The sequence below is a fragment of the Trematomus bernacchii genome, unplaced genomic scaffold, assembly GCF_902827165.1.
Source record: "Trematomus bernacchii unplaced genomic scaffold, fTreBer1.1, whole genome shotgun sequence".
Taxonomy (NCBI): domain Eukaryota; kingdom Metazoa; phylum Chordata; class Actinopteri; order Perciformes; family Nototheniidae; genus Trematomus; species Trematomus bernacchii.
The window spans coordinates 74670-84904 of NW_022987477.1; the positions used below are offsets into that span (position 1 = coordinate 74670).

The 10235-nt window shown below is 39.6% G+C and overlaps 2 protein-coding genes across 2 annotated transcripts in view; both read left to right on the plus strand.

Annotated features, from left to right (window-relative positions):
- The window catches only part of esyt2b (extended synaptotagmin-like protein 2b), a 57380-nt gene extending 50543 nt beyond the window's left edge, over window positions 1–6837 (plus strand). The window contains exons 17-23 of the mRNA XM_034150304.1: window positions 406–584; window positions 1467–1658; window positions 3299–3397; window positions 4079–4210; window positions 5722–5827; window positions 5922–5971; window positions 6062–6837. Coding sequence (XP_034006195.1) covers window positions 406–584; window positions 1467–1658; window positions 3299–3397; window positions 4079–4210; window positions 5722–5827; window positions 5922–5971; window positions 6062–6131 — 828 coding nt within the window. The 3' untranslated portion in view covers window positions 6132–6837. The remainder of the gene's footprint in view (window positions 1–405; window positions 585–1466; window positions 1659–3298; window positions 3398–4078; window positions 4211–5721; window positions 5828–5921; window positions 5972–6061) is intronic.
- A 987-nt stretch (window positions 6838–7824) lies between these two features.
- LOC117497626 lies at window positions 7825–8889 on the plus strand. The gene is made up of 4 exons (XM_034149611.1): window positions 7825–7894; window positions 8006–8099; window positions 8175–8262; window positions 8491–8889. Exons 1-4 carry the CDS (start codon window positions 7873–7875, stop codon window positions 8887–8889), a joined length of 603 nt encoding a protein of 200 aa, XP_034005502.1. The 5' UTR covers window positions 7825–7872.
- The last annotated feature ends 1346 nt before the right edge of the window (window positions 8890–10235 follow it).

A 10235-nucleotide genomic window follows, 5' to 3' on the forward strand; every position in this document is an offset into this window, starting at 1 on the left:
ATCGTCGAAAATCATTTTTATTGTCAATTAATTTTCTAAATATAATAGGCGAATATTAACGAAACCTCCAGGAAAAGAGATTTTAAAGGTCCCCTATTATACTGTTGTTCATCAATATATCACAGGTCTCAGATATATCCAGAGCCTGTCTCTGATTGGCTGAAACACCAAACAGATCATTGCAGCATTACCCATAATCCCCTCTGTTTCAGCCCTGTTTCCAAAGTGCTGATTCTCTGTCTGTTACTTTAGATGAAAATAAGGAGCCCCTCCCCTCTTTAAAAACACTTCATTTTGACCTGAGTTCGGGAGCTGGATGGGAAATAACACAAGGGTTAAGGTTGTGCAAAATCATCCCAGCTGTAGTTTGTTTGAATAACTCTCTGTATCTCCTCCGGTTTGCAGATCCTCTCTCTGGAGAAGCAGGTTTCCTCCGACCTGCCGTCCTCCGTCCAGGTCAGGAAGTCGAGCGTTCCTCAACCCAAAACCTCCAAACCAACGCCATCTCCAAGACGCTCCGCCTCACATTCCCAGTTATCTCCTCCAACTCCTCCAACTCCTCCAACTCCTCCTCCTATCCAGAGGTGAGAAGAAGTGGAGTACAAATACTTTGTTACTGTACTTAAGTACATGTTTCTGGTATCAGTACTTTACTCCACTACTTATTTTTCTGACGACTTTTTACTTTGACTTCTTACATTTTGAAACCAAATACCTGTACTTTCTACTTCTTACATTTTGAACACAAATACCTGTACTTTCTACTTCTTACATGTTGAACACAAATACCTGTACTTTCTACTTCTTACATTTTGAACCCAAATACCTGTACTTTCTACTTCTCACATTTTGAACCCAAATACCTGTACTTTCTACTTCTCACATGTTGAACACAAATACCTGTACTTTCTACTTCTTACATGTTGAACCCAAATACCTGTACTTTCTACTTCTTACATGTTGAACACAAATACCTGTACTTTCTACTTCTTACATGTTGAACACAAATACCTGTACTTTCTACTTCTCTCATTTTCCAAACAAGCTGGTTCCTTTAGTTTGAATGTGTGTCTGGTGGCGTGATCATTATTATTTAGAGTCATTGCGTGCCTATTGATTTGAACACGATCCGTGTATCCATCATTTCCTGGTCTTCTCTAAAGAAGAGGGACCAATGAAAACGTTGTCATGTTGCCGTTGTTCAGCATGGAAACATTCATTAGCTAACAATGACATTATTGTTCTATTAATATAAAGGGAGGTCAGGTACTCTTTAAAACAGCTGCTAGTTATGGGTACTTTTTACTGAAGTACATTTCAAAGCCTCTTTACTTTGACTTGAGTAAAGAAGTTTAGTCAGTACTTCTACTTTCACCAGAGTATTTTAAACACAAGTATCTGTACTTCTACTTGAGTAAAGATGTGTCTCCTCCTCCTCCTCCTCCTCCTCCTCCTCCTCTCCTCAGTATCTCCTCCCTGACGCTGCAGCATCGTGATGGAGAGCCGTACTCCTCGAGTCCTCTGAGGAGCAACAACAACAATCTCTACATCTCTCAGAAGCATCTCTCTCACAAAGACTCTACGGCCAGCCTCGCCTCCGACATCTCGCTGCCCTTCGCCACCCTGGAGCTCCAGCAGAGGCTCCGACAGCTGCAGAAGTAAACAACAACAACAATAATAATAATAATAATAATAATAAATTGTATTTGTAAAGCACCTTTCATTGCTGTGCGTGCGTGGGTGCGTGATCTACCAGGGGCCGTGATGCTAATGAACTCATTTAAATTACCTGATATTGCAAAGTTAATATGATTTGCAATATTACAGGAACAATATTCACATCATCGTTAAAAAACATGATTAAAATGATCAGAGTGGGATATTTTCAGTATCAAACAAGGAGTTTTAATGACGTTTCTTAGCGTTTGTAAGCCTCGGCGTCTCTGCAGCAGAATCCAGAATAATATTTACACTTTATACCAAGTATTGCGCTTAATTTGAATATTTGAATTCCCTTTACGCTCTGCTGCTCTAGGGCACGTTCACATTGTCTTATTATGTGTTGGTGCTTCTGGTTAGAGCTGAATGGAAACCTTGAATTGCCAAATAACCTGCGTTTAAGCTTTTGAATGAACTGTTATTAAGTAAAGACACTTATAATTAGGCATATTTGGGAATTTACAGCGATGCTTGGAGCTGTTTTAAGAATGACTCTCACTGCCTGAATGTAGACACAGGTCCACACTGCGAGTCTAACCATCGGGGGTTAAATATTCATTCAAATTTAAATGATGAGAGCCACCAATTCAGCCACCGCTAGCTGGTTAGCTTAAATTCGCTAGATATGTAGCACAGCGACAGATAAACTAATGTTGGTCTCAAGGTTATTTTTTATACATTTGAACAGTTTGGAACTTTATCCACTCTTAAAGACAGTGAGAGGTATTACAAACATGAGCTTCCAAATGTGAACAATCCCAGGAAAAGGTTTTCTGCAGGATCCTCAGGTCAACACAGTCTCACGGCATTTCGTGTTATAGTCACGAAATGAATCTATTGATTCGTGTTCACCAACACGATTTCGCCATTTTTTTCGTGTCACACAGAACGATTTTAAAAGCAATGTAAATAATAACAAATTAGAAGGAAAAAGACATTTAAAAAAATACAGATTTAAGTATTCTGACACAGAACGATTTTAGAAGCAATGTATTTCTATTGGTAGTATGTTTCGTGCCTGCACCAAATAATAACTAATTAGAAGGAAAAAAAGATGACATCAAATACAGATGTCAGTATTCTGAGGCTCTGAGCCATTTCTTTTCCTCACTGACGGCAAAAAAACTCAGACATTATACAATTTAAAATAAAAGGGATAGGGTTAGGCTTAGGGTAAGATATTGAGTAAGAACATGTTTTTATGAACCACACAGCTTCTGGTCTTCCAAGACCCGACCGGACAAAAAGACGTGTTGCAGGCACGAAACATACCAATAGAAATACATTGCATTTAAAATCGTTCTGTGTGACACGAAAAAAAGGTGAAAATCGTGTTGGTGAACACGAATCAATAGATTACATTAATTTCGTGACTAATAACACGAAATGCCGTGAGACTGGGTTGCTCAGGTAGCATGCATCCTTTCAATATGTATTTTAATGAATATTTTACCCGTCCCTGCTGTATAATTCATCGTCTCTCCCTCTCTCCCTCCCTCCCCCTCTCTCTCTCTCCCTCCTCTCTCTCTCTCCCTCTCTCTCCCCCCCCCCCCCCCCCCCCCCTCTCTCCCCCCCCCAGTGGCTCGGCTCCCGGTCAGTTCCCTCTGGGTGAGGTCCAGCTGACGGTCAGACACAGCTCCCAGAGGAACAAACTCATCGTGGTGCTGCACGCCTGCCGGTGAGATACTCTGCTTTCACATCTCATTACATTTCAAATATGTGTTATTGAGCAGAAGCATACGAGTGTCAGCAGCAGCACAGACTGCTTTGGGTGGAAATCACGCTTCCCTTTTTCAACATAGAAGACAAACAGAACAGCCAACAAGGAATAATAAAGAAAAAACACAGCATGACAGGAATAGCATACTTAATGACGTACATAGTCATAGTGGGAAAGAACATACAAAATAGTATATATAATAGCAATTAATAAATCAACTTAAAGGGTGCAAATGAGCCCCCCCCCCCCCCTTCTGATTTCACTGAGATTTATTGTAGACTTGTTTTGAAGGTTTGAAGGTTTGAAGGTGTTCTCAAAGACTTTTTCTAATTTCTTTTTTGGCCCAAGTTCCTGTCGTTCATAGTGATTTGTGAGGAGATGTTCTTCAGGGTGGACGACGTCTTGAGCTATAATAAACACCATTAAGCAGAAATGGGAGGGTTAGGGGAGACTTGGGGACAGTTGCAACCCATTTTTTGCAAGTGTTTAACTACCCATACCACTCAAAGATCAATATAACAGATTGTTCACATTTAAACGGTAGGTAGGTAGGTAGGTAGGTCCCTGATGATGTCATAGCCCATGTGACACAGTATATATATATATATATATAAACAGTTTTGTCCCGTGTGTCCTCAGTAATTTGATCGCCTTCACTAAAGATGGATCTGATCCCTTCATCCGCCTCTATCTGCTGCCGGACAAGAGTCGAACAGGCAGGAGGAAGACGAGCACGATGAAGAGGACCCTCAATCCTGTTTACGATCAAACGTGAGACTCTTTAAAGCAGAGACACTACATACTGATATACACCTGAACATCAGCAGGAGAGGACTCTTTAAAGTAGAGACACTACATACTGATATACACCTGAACATCAGCAGGAGAGGACTCTTTAAAGTAGAGACACTACATACTGATATACACCTGCACATCAGCAGGAGAGGACTCTTTAAAGTAGAGACACTACATACTGATATACACCTGGACATCAAGGACTCTTTAAAGTAGAGACACTACATACTGATATACACCTGAACATCAGCACGAGAGGACTCTTTAAAGTAGAGACACTACATACTGATATACACCTGGACATCAGCAGGAGAGGACTCTTTAAAGTAGAGACACTACATACTGATATACACCTGAACATCAGCAGGAGAGGGACTCTTTAAAGTAGAGACACTACATACTGATATACACCTGGACATCAGCAGGAGAGGACTCTTTAAAGTAGAGACACTACATACTGATATACACCTGAACATCAGCAGGAGAGGACTCTTTAAAGTAGAGACACTACATACTGATATACACCTGAACATCAGCACGAGAGGACTCTTTAAAGTAGAGACACTACATACTGATATACACCTGGACATCAGCAGGAGAGGACTCTTTAAAGTAGAGACACTACATACTGATATACACCTGAACATCAGCAGGAGAGGACTCTTTAAAGTAGAGACACTACATACTGATATACACCTGGACATCAGCAGGAGAGGACTCTTTAAAGTAGAGACACTACATACTGATATACACCTGAACATCAGCAGGAGAGGACTCTTTAAAGTAGAGACACTACACACTGATATACACCTGAACATCAGCAGGAGAGGACTCTTTAAAATAGAGACACTACATACTGATATACACCTGAACATCAGCAGGAGAGGACTCTTTAAAGTAGAGACACTACATACTGATATACACCTGAACATCAGCAGGAGAGGACTCTTTAAAGTAGAGACACTACACACTGATATACACCTGAACATCAGCAGCAGAGGACTCTTTAAAGTAGAGACACTACATACTGATATACACCTGAACATCAGCAGGATAGGACTCTTTAAAGTAGAGACACTACATACTGATATACACCTGAACATCAAGGACTCTTTAAAGTAGAGACACTACATACTGATATACACCTGAACATCAGCAGGAGAGGACTCTTTAAAGTAGAGACACTACACACTGATATACACCTGAACATCAGCAGCAGAGGACTCTTTAAAGTAGAGACACTACACACTGATATACACCTGAACATCAGCAGGAGAGGACTCTTTAAAGTAGAGACACTACATACTGATATACACCTGAACATCAAGGACTCTTTAAAGTAGAGACACTACATACTGATATACACCTGAACATCAAGGACTCTTTAAAGTAGAGACACTACATACTGATATACACCTGAACATCAAGGACTCTTTAAAGAGCTTGAAAGGTTGATAATATGGAGCTTTTTTTATCTTGTGTTGCAGGTTTGAGTTCAGTGTTTCTATGGTGGAGCTCCACAGGAGGACTCTTGATGTAGCCGTGAAGAATGGAGGAAGCATCCTGTCCAAACACAAAGGCTTTCTGGGAAAGGTAACTCTTATTACATGTACTTCTCCTGCATTAAAGCGACTCTTAAACACTCAGAATAATAAAAAAACGTCACATCTTTTGCTCTAAATTGCAGGTACTTGTAGATTTAAGTGGGGAGGATATCTCTAAAGGATGGACGCAATGGTAATTTACTTAATCTGCAGATTTAAGTGATTTATTCAGCTAATAAAAAAAAACGTATTTTTGTTATTAAATATACGTTTTCTCTTGCAGGTATGATCTGAGTGATGACGGCGTGTCGTCTCAAAGCTTAAGAAGTATTCACGACCCCCTCCTCTCATAATGGACTCTCCCGTTCCTGCTGTAATATAGACATCTTGTTATTATATAAGGGCACATGTTTTATTTATGTACATTTTTCAACTCATCCCAGGACTCATGTCAGCATGCAACAACATCTCCCATCTCATCCTCATCCTGGTACAGATTGCGATGCGTTTGAAACTCACTAACTGCCTTGTCTCCGGTGTTTTATGTAAATAAGAAGTTGATAATATAATGATTTGCAGGGGCTTTGTGGCATTATATTGAAATATGTCAACCTGGTTATTACCGTCTGTCCCATTTGTTCAATTCTGTTTGAGAACTCGTACCAAAGGAACGGAAACAAACACAAACGTAGCGATATTTATTTTGTCATGCAGTGTTATTTGATTGTTTACCTCTAATTGTACGGTGGTCGTCCTCCGTATTGTTGTTATTTATGCTTGATTATACACAAGGAATGCACATATGCAAAGAGTAAAATGATTGCACTGTATATTTTACGAGGATGTAAGTGAAGGAGGGCGTTTTAGGGCTATGAACAAGTGCTAAAGTGTGAAATGAAGGATACTTGAATAAGTGTTTTGATTGGCGTTCAAACCAATCGTGAATAATGTGAGCAGCCGTTTGAAGAGGACTGAGTTAAGTTGTGAGGTTTGTACCGTTGGACGTTTTAAATACCTGTTATCGATCCTGTGCCTTAAATAAACCCGCGGTGTAATTTTTGCCTTCTTAATGTTATTATTATTTTGAATGAAATGACGCCTCGGGGGTTTTGAGGAATAAATGTTTTCTCTTGTGGAAAATGTCTCGCTTGGTTTCTGTCTTTCAATCCAATATCTTTATGAGTTATTTCCACTTTAAATACATGCTATCTGTGGTGGGGAATATGCAGATGTTAATTAGCAATAAAACAGGCAATAAATACGATTTTACAAGTCAATTTATTGCATTTAAAATGGTACTTAAGTTCATATAAGCATAATTATTTAGTTAAAGTCCAAAATATGCGTTTTAATTACATTTTATAAATTCATATATTTTTTATTTAATTCTTATTTAATTCTAATTTAAATTTGTTTTTATTCTTGTTTTTGTTTTGTGAAGCACCTTTTTTGTATGAGATGTGCTATAAAAATAAGGATAGATATATAAATATGTAAATTAAGTTATGCTGGTTTTTATACTGCTGGGCAACTTAATTCATTGTTATATATATATATAATATATCATTTGTTTTTTATCAATAACCTAAAAAAACAGTCTAACAAAATGAATCCAATAATTATAGTGTAATAAAAAAGGCTATAAGCATATTTCACTGTAACATTAGGTGGTGTAGAGGAATACAGCAAAGTAGGTAAAGTCAAAACATAGCACAACATATCAATAAGGTACATTTCCTGCAGAATAAATATGAATAGACGTTTAAATCTGGTGAAGACGCCACACTGGGAAATATACGCAGTGATTTGTCGCCATCATGTGGTCGAAAATGAGAACTACAACTGTCATGATCATTCTAATAAAGCTTTTTGAACCTTCCTAACGGAGTGAAAGGACCCAGAAGTACCTCAGTGGCAGTCATGATAAGAGCCGTCTCAATTCTCTAGAATGTGATAGGAAAGGAGGTTTCAAACTTCCTTTATAACCTCCTTTAGTTTAGGAAACACTGGAAAGTGCTGCCCCACAATGCCTCGCGGCCGCAGCATTTAAGGCGAGGGAATATTCGGTCGTTCACGGAAAACACGATCGTCATTATGACAGACACACGAAGATCATGTAAATTACCGCTGCTCTCTTAAACTTTTACATTCTTAAGCCATAACTTGCCTAAATACTTTAGTTTCCAGCGTTGTTCCATGCAAGCCTAATCTGATGTATTTATCTCAGTCACAGATGCTGAAACCCTTGCCCTAATTAACGCAAGGGTTAAAATGGAGCACCTGTTCAGTGGCAAACGAAATGCTGCCAAATCAGGCTGGGAGTAAGTAGTACACCTATATTTGTCTGTTAAAATGTTTTAATAAATGTGCATGCCAATGATAATTTGTAACTAAAGGCAGGTTGTTAAAGAGATGGGTCTGGAGGGTCAGGTGACTGGTCCACATGCATCAAACAAATGGGACAACCTGATAACAGAATACAAGGTAAGGCCAATCACATGGCTGCGCACTGTTTGTAGATATTATGATACAGACTTCAACTGGCGACCCCAGCCGCCTATATTAAAATGTGAATTTGCTTAGTTGTTTAGACTTTTTAACATTTTAAGGCGTAAGCAATTACACATTTAGAATTTGTTTAATTTGTCTTTTGCTGTGCATTTTGCCTCCACTGCCCTTTAACTAACAGTCTGTTCTCTGTGGTGTCAATAGGAGTTAAAGGATCCCCCAACTGGGACAAGAACAGACCGGGGTGAGGCCTCAGCAGCTACCTGGCCATGGTTTGAGGCCATGCATGAGGCAATTGGGGGATGGCCATCAATTCAGCCTCCCACCCTAGTTGCCTCATGCCCGTTGTCAAGCCATGGCCAGACTGCTGCTGAGGCCTCCACCTCTGCTGGAGAAGGGCCTTCCCAAGTTTCCCTCAGCAGTGAGGAGCAGTCCGTGCCCTCCACCAGCTCCCAACCACCAACTAAAAGGCCAAGGCGAAGAAGCAGCGTGTTGGCCTTCCTGAAAAAGCAGGCAGAGAAGGAGGAGGCCCGTGATGCAGCGCTCTATGAGCAGAATGAGCGACTTATCAATTTATTGTCAGAGCTTGTTAAAAAGAAATAAATGTTTAAGTTGTTGTGAAAACACTAAATTGTGTATATCAGTATGTAGTGTCTCTACTTTAAAGAGTCCTCTCCTGCTGATGTTCAGGTGTATATCAGTATGTAGTGTCTCTACTTTAAAGAGTCCTCTCCTGTTGATGTTCAGGTGTATATCAGTATGTAGTGTCTCTACTTTAAAGAGTCCTCTCCTGCTGATGTTCAGGTGTATATCAGTATGTAGTGTCTCTACTTTAAAGAGTCCTCTCCTGCTGATGTTCAGGTGTTTATCAGTATGTAGTGTCTCTACTTTAAAGAGTCCTCTCCTGCTGATGTTCAGGTGTATATCAGTATGTAGTGTCTCTACTTTAAAGAGTCCTCTCCTGCTGATGTTCAGGTGTATATCAGTATGTGGTGTCTCTACTTTAAAGAGTCCTCTCCTGCTGATGTTCAGGTGTATATCAGTATGTAATGTCTCTACTTTAAAGAGTCCTCTCTGCTGATGTTCAGGTGTATATCAGTATGTAGTGTCTCTACTTTAAAGAGTCCTCTCCTGCTGATGTTCAGGTGTATATCAGTATGTAGTGTCTCTACTTTAAAGAGTCCTCTCCTGCTGATGTTCAGGTGTATATCAGTAGATGATTTGGATAGCACTCAAACAGTGCTTCAATAAACAAGCACTTTACATAAAAGGGAACATTGACTTAGTAATATATCCACTAACAGCCTATCAGAGCTGATTACAAGATGCCCAAAAGCACCACATGTCATAGCACCTTTTTTTAAATTATTAAATAGAACAGTTACTTTCAACAATATTTCTGCTATAAATGCAAAATAATGATTTTGGGGGGGGGGGGGGGGTGCTGTCTCGGCTGTGCGTGCTGTTGAAAAGCTGGTTCAAGGGGCCCCCAGTGAATGTTTGTCTAGGGCCCCCACCGACTCCACTGAGTGTGAGCAACAATTATCAATGTGACAACGATTTTCTTTCACTTGACTTATTTGTTTTAATTTCAACCTTAATGAACAACATATTTTTCTCTGTTGCACACGTTAAAGCATAAAACAACACAATAACAGCGCTTATTAATGATGCGCTTATAGTAGTCCGTTTCTGGCGCATCATATAGGCTACGTCGGATATTGAAAGTGCAGTCGGATTCTCAAAGCACCGTAGTCTCTTCTCCTAAATCCTTTTGAATTCTCCTATCCACTATTCCTTAACCCTGTGACGTTTCACACAGAGGTCAAGGGATAGACTAGGGGCTGTTTTTTGGACTATTCGACTTCGAGATAATAGTTGTAAAATAGTTTAGCTTAATTATGTTTAATTAATTTCCCTTCATTAGTATTTACCCTTAGTTATAATAG

What these genes read in the sequence shown, in the direction of transcription:
- LOC117497626 (XM_034149611.1), top strand. Translation starts at nt 7,873, where the DNA reads ATGACAGACACACGAAGATCAT. An exon ending in GACAGACACACGAAGATCAT is followed by an intron (nt 7,895 to 8,005) that starts GTAAATTACCGC and finishes TATTTATCTCAG; the next exon opens with TCACAGATGCTGAAACCCTT. An exon ending in GCTGCCAAATCAGGCTGGGA is followed by an intron (nt 8,100 to 8,174) that starts GTAAGTAGTACA and finishes TTGTAACTAAAG; the next exon opens with GCAGGTTGTTAAAGAGATGG.